Source organism: Monopterus albus, unplaced genomic scaffold, assembly GCF_001952655.1.
Source record: "Monopterus albus unplaced genomic scaffold, M_albus_1.0 scaffold57.1, whole genome shotgun sequence".
Classification (NCBI taxonomy): domain Eukaryota; kingdom Metazoa; phylum Chordata; class Actinopteri; order Synbranchiformes; family Synbranchidae; genus Monopterus; species Monopterus albus.
The window spans coordinates 1,388,505-1,404,483 of record NW_018127937.1 but is presented as its reverse complement, the minus strand read 5'-3'; the positions used below and the strand labels follow the sequence as shown (position 1 = coordinate 1,404,483).

The following is a 15,979-nucleotide window of genomic DNA, read 5'->3' as shown; positions in this document are numbered from 1 at the left end:
GTGGTGTGACAACAGGTGTGTCATTTTAGTAGAGAGAACTAAATCCTTTTCATTTTTATTTAATTCGTTTAGGGTTTGTGTGTGTGTGTGTGTAAAATTTGTTGACTTTAGTCTAAAATGATTAAAGTGATCTTTAAAAACCTCAACTTGTATAATCATAGGAAGCAAAGCAAATGTAAAAGCTGTGATGAACTTGCCCTCGCTGGGTTATTTAGAAACGAGGCGGTGAGAAGCGAAGTGGATGGATGTGAAAACACCAGAGGTGATTCCTTTAGGCCCCAGTTCTGAGCCAAATAATGATTCTAATAACTAGGAAACACGATGATAAATGTCAGACAAAGTGCTTTTATGACTTTCCTGCTGGATTGGATCAGAAACAGAAAGCTGTGTGTTCACACATTTAGGGGTTAGAGGAGACCAGAATCACCTCACAGGACGTTATAGTAGCACAAATGTGTTTTTAGCAGGGATCAGTCTTCCTTACAACCCTCAGTGGGCCTGTGCAGTTGTCACATGACCTGTGAACAGTGTTTCTCCCTCAGAGGTCACGTGTGTGAAGACATGACTGTACCATGATCTGAGCCTTGTGCTTATTTCCAGAAACGTTACAACGGTCACAGCTTTAGTGGAAACTGAGGCCCTGACATCTGCTGTACCTGTTTTCTGGAGTGATTTGACGAACTGCAAGTCACTTTGGATGAAAGAATAAATGAGTGTAATGTAATAAAACCCACCATGGATTCAAAGGAATGTGCAGATGCCTCTTATAACCAGTGTTCTTCAGTAAGAACATCTCAGTCTGAGTACTTAATAGTCGAGTTGAAATTTATTGTCTTTCATGAAGAAATCCCCTCAAGGCGTTCCTGAGATATATTCAGGAGAACGCTGTGGATGGACAAGCTGAAAACATAACACCTCTGGTTGCGGCTGTCATGGGCACAGAGGCATGAACATTAATAAGTAAATATACAGTGAGAGTTGGAGGCAGTGTTATATGTTTGATGTTGTTCAGCACTTTGAAAGGTGCCATATAAAAACATTTTTATATACTTCTAAACTATTTATTTTTTCATGTCTTGAGGTTGACTTTAAGGCAGAAAACCTTTGCTTATAGTGGTACAGTGTGTTTAGATCCTGTTGTGCATTAAATGGTTTATCTAATACTGGTATTAGCAGATACTTCCAGAGTTGTTTATGGAAAGTTAAAGGTCATTTTGAGTCATTTCTAGACATTCAGGCTGCACTTATAAAAGAAAACCCACATCACTGACATATGCCCAAAGTTAGAAAATAGCAGCGTATTTTCACTTTTCGCTCTGACTTGGTCTACATTAACTAAAACATCTGGCTCTGTAGCCGCTAGATGCTCCAGCAGGTCTTTAACTGTGTCCGTCTGCTGTGTGCTGCTGAGCAGAGCATGTGCTTTGGCTTTTTAGAACGTCTTCTTGGCTGCTGGAAGCATTGAGACTCAACCAGCTGCAAAGTCAAAGTCAGTGCGCTAAAAGATGCTGAAACGCTTAAGTTTTTCGGTCATTAGCTGCTGTTGAGGAATTTCTAGAACCATTAGACCCAGCAACCAGGAAATGTGCTGCCAAAACAACGAGCTAAACCTCTTAGCAGAGCTGCACAGCTGTGACTGTTCTCTGTGTGTTCAGCCTTTCAACCCTTTCGTGTGGCACATGAATCTCAACAGATGCTTTTGGCTCATCTTAGATTCTGCTTCTTGATTTTCTCTTGCTTCCTGCTCAGCCACCTTCTTGCCCTGAACCTTCTCCGTCTGTGAATTTTCTCAGAGGCTGATCCTGCTTCACTCCATCCGCATTTCCTCTGTGCTCCCTTGGCACACCACTTCAGTACCACTCATAACTTGTAAGGGTGAATGTGTGCACCTCCAACACTCACACGCCTCCATACAGGAGCCTTTACAGGCCTTTCTTCACCCGGTGTTGTGGTAAGCAGTTGTGCTGCTCTGACAACTAGATCAATGAGACCTAGTAAATGTCGCCCAGAATGCCATTTCGGTTCTAACAGGAGACTTAAAAGAGCCCCCAGGCTGCCGTATTGGTCCACACACCCCTGCTGCTCACAGCTCTGCTTGCTACACTGTGAGACCCCGCAGGGAAATCACCTTTCGAATAGCGAGACACTCATCTCCTGTGAAATATATGTGTAGCATCAGGCAATGAAGAGGTGCATATGAGCAATGGCATTTCCAGAGCCATCTGCAGACCTTAAGTACAAAGTGAAATATACTTCCTGGTGCTAGAGCTTTGACAGAGATGGATGGAGCCATTGTGGCTGAGAGCTCTCAGATGTACACAGTGAAGGATACTTGGGAGTTACAGATTGCAAGTCGATTGCGTTTTTATCCGCCCGCTTTATGTTCTGTACACTGACAAACAACACAGAGCTGAGAGTTACAGGTAATGAAAGCAGCGACGTGCAGTAATCATTCAACTCCCTCTAACATGATCGAATCCACAGTATTGTGACTAGTTTATTTTTGTGTTTATAGATTATGGTATATGTTGGGCTTGAACAGTGGGACAAGAATGATGTCTGGAGCTTGTAGTTGTAGTCACAGCCCTCAGTGGGGTGCAACTGCTCGTTTTCATAAACAGGGCATCATCATGAAAACATGGAGACATGAACTCATCCTTCCAGGTCGTATAAAAAATTGTTTTGATAACGTATTATACAGAAAACTAAACTCTTCTCAGCCCTGGTGATCACAGCCAGGATTTGTGTCCTGTCCTTAAGTAGGTCCAAGGTTATAATTACTGCAAACTGCAGTTTAACTGCATTTAACGAAACATGTTACGTCAGACTGAGAAACGACTTTGACTGTTCTGAGAGGGGTAATGCTCTGTAGTCGTGTCTTTACATTAAAGACATTTCAGTGGAGTTATGTAGATGAGAAGACTGACACCACAGCGAGTGGTGTTGTAATTCTGTCCTCATCTGGCCAGTGACTTCCTCGAGTTTCCACTGGCAAAGCTCTGTGAAAAAACAGCTACAGCTCTATATAAAATCATGTCCAAGTCATTTTTACATGTCTGTGTGTGCGGAGTAAATCGACTGCATCTAACTTCTTAATTAGTGAGTTTTAGAGATGCTTGAGTCTGGCTGGTCTGTTCTGCTGCTTCCAGTCTTTATGCTAAGCTACAGTAAGCTAACAGTCTCTTGGCTGGCGCTTCATATTTAGCACTCAGTGTCATTGATCCTCTGATCTTCATTGATCCTTGTTGAACTGTCTTTTTCTCAGTAGTCAAAAATGCCTCAGGGTTCGGTGAAGGTCGAAGTTGTTCAGTTGTATTAATGAACTTGTGTAGTTGTTTTGAAACTACAAATACACTTACTGCAGGTCACATGATGAGGATGATGATGTGAGAAAAACCTAGTTCATAAGACGTTTGGGTCCAGATCAGTTTGCCACACAGACTGTTTCCAAGGTGAAAAATGAGCCTCATTGCTTCAGTAGACGTTCTCCGGCTCTGTTTTGCCTTAACTACACAGGATCTGTTTCATCCCCACTCATCTGCTTCAGTGCAGCCTGTGGAGTGATTTTAAGGCAGCTAACATTTTTGGATCCCAGCAGTGACTGGTGTCCCAGAGGATGATGGGTAGCCTTGAATACGGTGTCATTAATTCCGATCCACGGCTCTGCTTTTGATTTTTTCCTGTTATGCTCTCCTCTGTCAGATTGAAAAGTTTGGTGCACTTCAAAGTTCTGATATTCCCCGTTCTCCCAGCGTGACTCAGACTTTGAAGTGAACTTTATTTAATGCTTGTCTTTCAGGTCTGGTGAAGCTGGGCATCCACTGTGTCACATGTCAGAAAGTTGCCATAAAGATTGTCAACAGAGAAAAGCTCAGCGAGTCTGTTCTCATGAAGGTAAGACAGTCGTGTGTTGTGCGTGTCCTTGTGATCTGGAATGAATGTGTCTAAAATGCACCAGTATTATTCAGGAATAAGTGGTGTAGATAATGGATGGATTCTTTCTAGTTATTATTGTTCATTTTTTAAAATTCAAGGAAAGATTTGGTTGTATTGACTCATAAATAATCTTCAGTAAGATGTTTAAGGCTACAGTAGTTAAATATCTCGACCATGTGGGGGTAGCACAACAGTCTGTAGTGAAGCCAAAACAAGCTTTGACACGCTCCATAGAGCTACAGAGTTGATGAAGACTCTCAGGGTTTGTCTCCACATGGCTCCCTCTTACTTTATGTGTTGTCCATTGTTAATATAAAAATATTGATTCACACAGCTTTAATCAAACTTAACAGTAACACACATGGCAACAAAACATTTACAGAACCTTACAGTGACTTTTTTTGAAAGATATGACTTTTTTGTAGGAGTTGTCTGCTCTGAGTGAGAAGAGCCTCGTTTCCCAGGTTGTATTTTACTCTGTCAGAACACGTCCCGGGTCTACAAGTGCCGATTTGACAGCCTCCAGTACAGTTTGGTACCTAATTGTACTTTATATTCTCGCTCACATACACACATTTTATAGTTTCAGAATGTTTCAATGTGTAAAATTAAAAGTGTTTAACATGAATTAGCATCATGTTAAGATCTTTTTGACTCATCATGTCTGGTTTATTAAACAGCAAAGGGAAGCACAGAGGATGAATTCAGTGTGTGTGTGTGTGTGTGTGTGTGTGTGTGTGAGGGTTTCCAGTAGACAGAAGCTGCTTTGTTCAGCATCTCACCTCCTCACGTTTTCTATCCACATCTTGAGTACTTGGTGATTACGTACCTACAGTTGTTGCACTGTGTTTGTGTGTGTGTGCTGGTGACTGTTTGCTGCTCCAGCTTTTCCTTTTTGCTGCCAACCGTTCCTTCATCCTAATGAGCCAAGAAACGGTCCAGCCACTTCTGTCCTCGTGTAATGCTAGCGGCAGATTGGCAGTTAACACTGTGCTGCTGTGCGTGTTGAAGGCTGTTTGGTTGGGCAGTAACATGTTGTGAATGCTGTCAAGATAACTTGGAAGTCAGTCTGAAGAGTGTGAAACACCAGCGGCACCTAAGGTCAGAGAGAGAGCTTGTTGCTGAGCCAGCATCATCACCGCTGAGATGTCCTTAGTTTATACTTAGTTTGGCTCATTGTTTTCACTCAGTGACAACAACAGTGTCATCACCAAGCTCATAACTGGGCTCTGGAAAACACAGTGACATTGTAGTATAACTTTATTTTAATGCCACATTCATATCATCGTCTCCTAATGGAAGTATTTTGCTCTCCAGCTCCAATCATTTTTGTAGTTATGGAACGTCAGCGAGCGAGTCGTTTGTTCCCTGAGTTTGTCCTACAGGCAGCACATGTGTCCAGGCGTGGTGCATGTTCCCTGTGCCTGAAAAAATAAAGTCAGGGAACCCAAGCCTCCTACTCACAGCAAACGCCACAGATTACTGTAAAAAACTATACATGTAACATGATTGTCTGTTGTCAACCAGATGTGCACTGATATGATTCTGTAGCTATGTAATCTGTAAATATAGAATAAATTAAGGACAAGGAGACAAAGGTATTTAGTGTAAATTTAATGTCTATGGTGCCGGGCCTGTGTACCCGTGTTTACTGTATGGGCTGTGATTTCAGGAGTCATCTGTTTCTAAGCAGGTACAGTATGGAGTCAGCTAGCATTAAAGTTAGCCAAGCTACAGTCCAGACCAAATGTCTGTTGTGAAATGTGACTGGAGGCATGTTTCTATCACAGCTAGTGACGTCAATAACACTGAAGTAAAAGGAGTTTTATGTGGATAGTGTAAATGAGTTGGCAGCTTAACTAAGTGACTGGTTAACAGTTGGCTTTGCATCTTGGTGACACGCAGAGCATCATTTGATTCATGCGCGTATCAATATGTTGAAAAGCTCATGCTAAATAAAGGGAGGCTAAAGAACAAGATGAATTTCAAGCTTAAGTTTGCAGGAACTTGCAGACTGCCAAGGTACAGCACTGTCCACCTTCTCTTTATGTACAAATCTAATGTGGAACCTTTTGTGATCAGCTCTGGATGTATTCTTGTGAGGTTTTGCATATGAATGTATTCTCTGCTCACAGTGCATGACTCATTTACATTTCCCTTGTCCACTGTTACGCACTGAACCTCTTAAAAGAATAACCGTAATCATTACCATATAAATACATAGTGTTTTCTTTTTAGAACATTGTCCATAACTGCTGCAGTTTATATCAGATTCTTGAAGCTTTTTCATTGGCTAATCTAGACACCCACTGGTTACTAGAGAAAGTGTGTTTTCTGTTTCTTGTATACTTGGACAGAAGAGGAGTGGGTCCTCACAGGTACTGTAAAAACTGCACCAATTGTTTTTTCCCAGCAGCCTGTGTTTTCATGTGCCTGACAAAGAGCTCTGAGGACCATGCGACTATTGTCTGTCAGCAGTGATGCATGTGGCTTGATGTAGGCTGTGACTTAGACACAGGAGACTGCAGTTCTGTTCCCATCTCAAGTTGTTTTTGTTATGTTAACTGGCAGATCAGAGATTCACAGGTGTCGTCATTGTCATAGTAATATGCAGGTGGGAAGGCAGTGACAAACAGCTGTTGACATGTTTCAGTCTGGACCACAGGGATCGACCACCTGACCAACGCTAACATGGCTGAAGGTCGGTTACTTTACAGAAGCTCGTGGTGCTGCAGCCGTCGATGCTCACTTGTGTTAACATCATTAACTTAGTCCTGCTTCACTGCATGTGTGCTCTGGTCTCTGCCTTTGTCATGCCCTTGTTAGGTATTTCTGGTATTTTTAGTCAGATAGAAATTGGATAGATACTTTATGTATTAGAAATGTTTAGTGGAGATAGGATGTCTAGTTAGACTGTTAAATGCTTAGTCATGCTTATGAGTTTCTACAGGGTACATCTGGTCAAGGATAACTAGAGAGAAGAGTTGAGGACTGTCAGCAGACAGGGTGTTTAATATTATTATTACGACGTGTATAACGGTAGCCTTAGCCATAATATGTTCTTATGTTTAAGTCACGACATGTACTAGAGGTCGTGAGAATGTTTTTAGCTACACACCATTTAATCAACAGACACACACATTCACACATTGATTTGCTTCATGTTTTGACTACTGCTATGACCAGCTGCAAAGCTGGCAACAGAGACGTCTCGGTTGACGTTTCTGTGTAGTATGGGTGTTTTGTAGTTACTTGGACTGTCTCGTCTCTCAGGGTTAGTATGGTAAAAAGTACCGGGTACAACACCCTGATGTGCACATCATTATGCTAGCATGCGACTTTCATGCTGCGTGTGTTCCTACATGCTTGCTGTATCTACTGTGTGTACGTGTAAGATTCCTGGTGTGAAGAGCAGCCTGACATTTACAGCGATACTTCAGAGATCAGCACCTTACACGGGCGGCAGTGTCATCCCGCCTGGCACCCAGATGTCAAACCTGGCATTTACAGTGTGTGTCATGGCGTTAACAGGGAGTCTCATTAGACCCATCGCAGGAAGAGGGTCCTGAGCTGCGGCATGGACAGCCAACAGACACAGGAACGTTCCAGTACATACAGGATCACACACTCACATGCATTTATTTACCCACTTACTGTATATGTATTTTCAGTTTGTCCTTTGTCTCAGAATCTGACTTAGAGAATGTCTGCTGTTGTCTGTGTGAGCTGTATGCCATTGCATGTATTAAAATAATAGATACATTTCACCTTTCAAACATAAAATTCAGCTTAAGAAGATTTACATAAAATTGTGACAAAACAAACACAATTACAAAAATAAAAATGTTTCAGTAACAGTCAAATTATAGCAATAGCCCAAAATGAGGAACAGGCAAATTTAAAAAGTTTATCTTTGTACAAAACTGATCCACCCAACAGCAAAGGGGGTATAAATGTCCAAATGTGGCTCTAGACAAACGTCACGTCACTCCTGGGCCTCCTCTCACATTACAAAAACACTTTGCTTCAGGTTTTCCTTTGAAAAAGCCCCGTCTTTTTAGGTTTCTAATTTAACAATAGACAGGAGGAAATCACAGCTCATTATTTACTGTTCTATATGGTGGGGCTTTATAACTAATAATTTTATAATATATTTATATATGTATATAGTTATAAATTGTGTAATAATTTTAGCTTTGCTTGTGAAAACCATCTTCCTCCACCAGCTCGTCTCTGTTTCTGCCGGCTGTTTGCCGCTGAGCAGGTAGTGCACCAGCAGCGCTCGTGGTATTGCAGACTGCTGCCTGCTGCTTGACACAGAGCTGATGAGATTTCATGAGACTGACCAACCTAGTAAAACCACAAACTATGAGCTGAAAGAAGAAAACAAGCTCAGTGAAGCTGCTGAGTTCCTTTCACATTGCACAGCATTAACAGAGAGTAAAAGGTTTTGATTATTGCAGCTTTAGGACAAACAGTGATGGTAGATTTCACTGTACCCATACAGAACATGTGGTACTTGTGGCCGACAGTGTGAGGCTTAAGTTTTACACTATGAGAGACGTTTTGGCCGGCCCTTATTGCCTCACACTCCTTAAGGAAAGAAAATTAAACCCACCAGTTAACACTGGTGTTCTTCTTCGTTGTGTTTAAACGCTGAGCTGACACTGGAGTAAGAGGGTTGAGTTTAAGGGTTAAGACTTGGCTTCACGTTTAAGGTTAGAATCAGGTTTAGCTGATGGTCGGTGTTAGTGTGGGGGATGCATTATGTCCCCACAACTATAGCTGTACAAATGTATGTGTGTGGTGAGTCTAGTCCTGAGGGAACGCCTGTGTGGGCCAGAATGAGGGAAGTGTGTGTTGGTGTGTGTGTATGCCTTTCATGTGTGTGATTAAATGTGTTTTCTGGTTGAGACGTGGCAGACTGTGTGACTGAGCTCTTCACAGGTCGGACACGGCGCTCTCATGCCTGACCGGGCTCGTTTCATCTCCTCAGCGACTGGCTGCTTGTGTTAATGGTGTCAGCGCTGACTGAGCTGTGCTGATTCTGTCCAGTGCCTCTGCAGCCTGAAGAGTGTGTGTGTGTGTGTGTGTGTGTGTGTGTGTGGTGATGGAAGACCGGGCCTGTTTGTGTGTCTCTGTTTGGTTTCCCACTTGATACTTGATACTTAGAACAGTCCAGTTTACTATGGAGAGCAGTTGTTGTTCATGGCTTCATTTTTCATCCATGTTCAGCTCGAGCTTCTTTTTAGATGAGTATGATAATTGTCAGCTGCAGTTCACAATAGACAGTCATGTGCAAAAGCCACGTGTGAGGATGCTTTCAAAAATAATGCTGTGAATAGTTTCACTTAATTTCATACAAGGTGTAACGAAAACCTCAGAGTATGCAGCCTGGAGTGTAGCATGATTATAGTTTTCAGTGTTAGACTATATTAGAAAATTCATTTAGAAATAAAAAAAAACATTTCTATATTTTCTTGATCTTTTTGCTTGAGTATTTAAAGCACAGTGCATTAAATACTCAAGCAGAAAGATCAAGAAAATCGATCACTAAACGTTTTTTTGTTCTAATTACTATTGAACTCTATTCTGCGTGTAAATGCTGAATTGATACAGAAAGTCTGAACTGGCATTGTGAGATTATTATTTATTAAGATTCAAAATTTTTATTTGCCATTTATGCATAAACAGACAGTCTAGGCATATAGGAATTCTTGTGCAGCTCTCCTTTGGAGTCAGGTAAGGAGTCAAAACCCAGAAAGAACACTTAGTCTTAAAATAAAAAAACGTTACATAAAGGCGACAAAGTATTGAAATACAATACACAAAAATAGGGTGATAGTATTTCCCACAGTGAACTTCAAACATTGCACTTAGTGATTCACATGGTGGAGTTGGATATGGCGTTACGCTTGGTGAGGTAGTGAGGGGTTATTGCACATGTCTAGTAAGACAAATAAGTAACAGCTTTTATATTTAAAGTTGATATTCCATTTACAAAAGCGGCACTTTGCACCTCAGCTGTTTCCAAACAAGCACAGTTTCCATTTTGGGACGAGGAATGAGGAGGAGCTCTGATTGCTGAGAGTACTGCCAATGGAAATGCAACACACAAACAAAAACAGAAAACTGTGGCTTATCACAACTCAAACCTTTGCTTTAATGGCTGTCGGTTCCTTGAACTGAACAGTTTGTTCAGATTAACGGCTTTATCAGGAGTTCACACTGAAAGTGAGTCACCCTGAAACACACAGACAAGCAGGACACTGAGTCTGTATTTATTCATTGTGCACCTTCGTCTTCTGTTAAAATAAGTTTGTCCAGCACAGATTTTAGTTTCCAGTGTCTGATGATGACTGCTCGTCTTTGTTGACCTGCTGAGCTTCGTTTTAGTGGTGTCAGTGCATCCCCAGATCTCAGCATCTTGGAATTAGTTTTTTGTGCAGCCTAAAAGTATAAAATGTTCAGTTCACATTGTCATCAGCAGGATTTTTTTTTTTACAACTTTAACGACTTTAACATTAACATTTCTAACAGTCCAATGATGTTAGAGCAGCTGGACAGAAAGAGACGCCGTTTACACAAGTTTTAAAGAGCACATCAAACCATAGCTGTAAAAGTGGTTTTATTTTAAAGTGGAGGCCCCCAGTGGAAATTATGCTTAATCCTAATCTAGCGTCTCAGGCCTGATGTGCCCACAGCAGTGTGAACAGACCAGATGTCCTCAAACCAGATCTGAGCCTCCTAGACCCAATTCCTCTCCGACCTCTGATTGTGTGAGTGCCATCAGAACGGTCATATCAGAATCCACACCGGAGCTCGGTACACGGCACTGACACACATGGACGGGAAGCAGCAACACAGACCAGATCTGAGCGTAAAGGCCTGAGATATGGGCGCAGCTGTATCCTCTGCAGTGTTTTAGTACCTGCTGGGATGTGCGTCGTGTCTGGGACTTCTTCACTGCTGCTGCTCTTCTGTGCTGCAGAGTGACCAGCGTGAGTGAAAGGCTGCTGATTGCAGTCCACCCCTGAGGAGGGGATCTGCCTTGCTCCCATGGTTCACCACTGGCCTTACTCTGCTCATCATCACATCAGCCAGGCTGTTAATGTGTTCTGTGTGATGCAGCCACACAGTGAAGGCTGCTCGCTCGTCACCACATGTCTGGATGGTAGATTCCCAGCAGCCGCTGCAGGACGGGCTAAGGAGCCGCCCTGCTGATCAGCTCAGCTGATGAAATGCAAACCTCTGCTCTCTTTGTTTCTGTCCATCACCTCTCTTTGGCCTCTCTTCTCTTCTCCTTTCCCTTCTCTCTCTCCTTGTCTATTCTTTCCTTCTCTCATATCTTTTACCCATCTTTTTCATTTTTCTCCTTCCTTTTCCTCTTATTTTTTCTTCTTCTCTCCCTCAACTTTGATTTCTCCTCATTTCCGTTCTTTTTTCCTTTCCTTCCTTCCTGCAGTCCTCTCCTCCTTTTCGCTCATAATTCTCTGCTCTTCTTAGTTTTTCTTTCGTCTTAGCCTTTTCTCACCACTTGTTTCTGTCTGTTCCCTTTTTTGTGTCCTGTCTGGTTTGCCATCTTTTTTTCCATGTTTCTTCTTTTGTTTTATTCTCTCCTGACCTTCCCCTTCCTTCACCCTTTCATTTCTTCCCTCTCTTCTCTTCTGACTCCCTTGTTTGATGTCTCTGTCACAGAGCAAACCTGCTCTTTGTGTCCTTCCTGTGAATGATAGATGTGTGTTGCTTCATAAAATGTTCTGTCTATTCCTACAAATCACATAAAGCTGTCGACAGCAGCTTTTTGTTGCGCTGCTGCTGTCTGACTGTGGGCGGGGACCGGAGTGGTCCGGGTTGTCCTCTGCTCTCCTCCTCTCTTCTAGGATCACCCAGATGTCAATGCAACAGATGGCAGTTCGATTACCGAGCGGATGTTCCAGTTTATCACCCCCTCATGCCCTTCAGCTCTGCATTGTGTTTCAATTAAGTAGGGATTTGGAAGCAGTGCGCTGGAGTCAATCCTCATCGTTAATTAGAGGAGCTAGGATGCATGGAGGCGTTGGCTGGGGGAGATTGTTGGCATGAGTCAGGAGCTCCGAGTCCCTTAACGGGCTGGATAAAAATTGGTATCAGCAGGGTGTGAATGTAACAACCACTAAGGCCAAATGCTCATTAAATAATAAGGGTCATCCAACAGTTTTGCTGATCAAGTTTGGAGATGATTTGCTGAAGACAAATATTTGAGAGGCCTCTGTTCACTGTCTGATCCTGACAGCTCTGTAGCTTTTGGGCATCCCTGTTTCAAGAAGTAAAAGTTACACTGATGTTTCCCACAGACAGTGTTACATGACTCACAGCCGGGGCGCTGCTGTGGCCGAGTTGGCACAGAACTCTCCTGGTTGTATCATTGGTACTAAAGATTAGGAACTGTGTTAGAGAACAATTTGTCTTCTTACTAAAGAAAAGTCTTGGCTTAGTGCAACTTCAGCGAACCCACTGAGCTCTATCACACTGGCACCATGAAACTGACCATCACAGTCATGGCTGATATGTTTACTGCCAACACTTTTGGGGTTGTTCTCTAACTGTGCAATGTATCTGCAGTGCTTTAGGTTGGGCAAAGCCCATGCTTTGGACTAATAAAGTCTTGGCTTGGCCCCACATGCAAAGGATCAAGTCAAGACTGATCTGCAGCATCTCAGCCTCCACACCCTGACTCTTCATCTCACTTCATGAAGTACAGACTGCTATCTGCATCATGAATCACAGGCATGAGTCTGTCCAGTAGATTCACACATTCCTAAGCAATAACTTGTATGAATGTCAGAATGTATCAAGCACCCTTAATCTAAAGCAGCCTTAATCTCAGCCTTTTGTAATTTAAGGCCCACTTCTGATTGTAAAACAATTTCCAAGGACCACTAGAGGGTAGTCTGAGGCCCACCTGAGGTTGAGGATGGCTGATCTAAAGCACAGATTTCTCTGGATTATGCATGATTTAACTTGATAAAAAGCTTGCACTGTATATTAAGACCTTTTTAATAGTAGTGAACGCAGATGGAAGCATGTCTGCTAATTCAACAAAGAAGACGGCCCTGAGGTAACTGAGGAGGGTGGGGAGGACTAGGTAGAATTCAGAGGTAACCACAATAACCTGCACAGTTGGTTGGTGCTGCCTATAATTAGAACGCTGTGCATTCAGATAGCTCAAGGAGCAGAGCAGGACCGAGCGTTCGCTGTAGGAGTTAGAAGACCATCGCACCATCCCCCAACTAGGGGCCCACCACCTATGTTACAACTCATGTCTCTCCCACCCCACCCCCCGCCTTCTCTAACACACATCATTACTACACATCAAAAACCCATATGGTTCATAATCGAGCGTAATAAATGTCAGCGTCGCACAGGGAGGGCAGGGGGCTGAATGTCTGTTTACCTTGTACATGTTTAATTAGCCTCTGCCATGCTATGCCGTGTGTGCACGTGTGTGTGAGGAGATGAAAATCAGAGTAATTAGATGTGATACAGGAGGATGTGCTGACACGCTGCACCTGCACTCATGTGTTCACCTGGAGGTGGGGAGGTGTGACACCTGGGAATCCCCAGTCCACGGAGTGAAGGTGCTGATATCAAGGCCATTAGTCACAGAGGTATGATGTGGATTGGCTGGGGTTCACAGGTATGGATGATAATATATCTGATTATAATGAATGTTCATGGCTGAAAAGAAAAGAGAAACCGACCAGGAAAACAAAACCATCCAGCGTTGCAGCCATTGTACCATGTTCATCGTTTTCTGCTGTAGTAAGAAAAGCTGACTAACCGATCTCAGTGAACACACTAAACTTGAATGATCTGGATGCATTTTCCCCCTAAATCTGCACATACAGTTCTGCCTGTACAGCAGCATAGCCTGGGTGCAGGTCAGGTTACAGGTCTTGTATAAACAGACCATGTCGGATCTGGAATTGTCTCAAAATTGTAGATAATGATTAGTTTGCAAAACAGGGCCAGTGCAGCCACCATACTGCTGGTAATCTGTTCAAGTAAGGGGAGGGGGGACTACTGGGCCAAAGATTAAAGGGAATACTTTTATTGTTTATTTGCTTCCACCCGCCATCACTCACCATGACAGGCCAATGAATGCGGGTGGTTGTGATGGAAAGATAATTTTCCGGTGTCCTCTGCCCTGCATCTGGTCTCTGAGTCCTGTCACATCGACCCTAAGCAGGGACACCAGAGGATAAGCCAGACTTCAGGCTGGATTGTCAATAAGGGGGCAGGAGAAGAGTCAAGAGGCCAAAATGAGAGTGATGATTGATAGATGGGTGATTGATGACTGTTTGTGGTCCACAGCTTGAGGCCCAGCAGTGATGAGTCAGAAATCAACAGGACATGTCAATAAAGAATTAGTTTGATTACTTCCCATATAGATTAACACTGTTTACCTCATTGACTCTCACAACAGAAACATGTGACTGATCTGTCATGTTCAACAAACTAATATCGATAAAGTGTATGTGTGTGTGCGGGGGGCAGTAGTCTATAATGTCTAGGGTTAGATTTAATTACAAGTGCCAATTGTACCTGTCAGTACTAGAAGCCAGTCTGCTACATAATGAGTTTGTATCCTACTGATTTGTTTTGACGGCCAGGCTGAATTTCATTTGTTTTGTTTCTGTCAGAGCAGACAATTCATTCCACCAACATGGTTTTCACGTCGACTAGGAAGCTGCACTAGTTTGCTGGGAAAAGGTTAAATTTTCTCAAAGCAATGTGTTGAGTTAAAATCTGTTATTTAGGTCAGCTGACAGCTGACAGCAGCCTGGGCAGCCGCGTTTGTCTCCAGGTTTCTGGCACAGGAGCATGATGTCCCTGTTCTTAATCCCACTTAACTAAGGGTTTTCAGTTGCTCAAGCATAACTGTTAAGACCCGACGCTGGATAAAGTAACACTGACAGCGGATGTTTTGCAGGTAAATGTAACTGCCTTTCTTAATGAAGATTAGTTGTGTATAAGTGTCAAGACATGGGTGTGGGTGTCTCTACCACAATCTGTAGTTCATTTTTAAGTTTTTATACTAATTGGGGTTTTTGCATTCAAAAAAATTAAGATTTAAAGGTGCTGATTTAAGGTGTTGAGGTGCCTTGGAGTCCCTGCTTCGTTTGGAATGTGCACACTACTTGTTAACAGTTGGTGGCAGTAACATACCAGCAATGTTCTCACTTTTCCTGCACCCGCTTTGTCTGTTTTTTTTTTTCCTCAGAATGCATTTGTGTTTGTTTTGAATGGACAGTGAGCATGTGCATATAAAAATACATGACGCTTGCTTATTCTCAGCTATCCTCCTGTCTGGACTCGAGCCTGTAGCTGTGTTTCACCCTGGTCCGTTTTGAGTTTGTGTGGGTGCAGACGTGTCCCTGTACCTCGTCCTCTGACAGATTTCTTCCTAAGTGATTGTTGAGCATTAGACAGCAGCTCTGGAAAGACACTTATTCTGATTGAGAAGCTGAAACATTTTACTTATTTGTGCTTCAAATACACTGAATTGACATCATCTTTATGTCTGAATTACAAAACACACCAAACTGAACGGGCTCAGAGATGCACTTTGACAACTTGTCTGACTGGTGTTGTCAGTGGAGGAACTGCTGCTACAGCTTCTCTCTGCAGCACAAAAGTCTAAACTTCATTTACAGCCTGGCCTGCCGAGGTGTCAGCTGGCAGCAGGCAGGTTAGCACTGACACAGCTCAGAGCTGCATGTCCAAACATTTCACTCTTCATAAACCTCTGTATCGTTTTATGACGCTCGCCTGCAGCTGCTGCTCAACAGGCAAAACGATGTGATTCTGTTCAATGACAGGAAACCAGGTTCTGTTGTGACAGGTCTGCTGTTTTTTGTTTGTTTGTTTGTTTGTTTCCCATCAAAAGACCAGAAGCATCGGTGTGTTAGTTTCCCTCTCAGTGCTTTGTGACTTCCACCTTGTCTGGCTCTAAGCCCCTTTGGCTCCCGCTGAAGCTTTTCTTTTCAAAAAGCCTGAG

At 42.9% G+C, this 15,979-nt stretch overlaps 1 protein-coding gene across 1 annotated transcript in view; it reads left to right on the top strand.

Moving 5' to 3' along the window:
- LOC109961648 (serine/threonine-protein kinase BRSK2-like) overlaps positions 1 to 15,979 on the top strand; it is a 114,285-nt gene that overhangs the window by 63,325 nt on the left and 34,981 nt on the right. Inside the window, 1 exon segment of the mRNA XM_020602652.1 lies at positions 3,800 to 3,894. Within this exon segment, the coding sequence (XP_020458308.1) occupies positions 3,800 to 3,894 (95 nt within the window).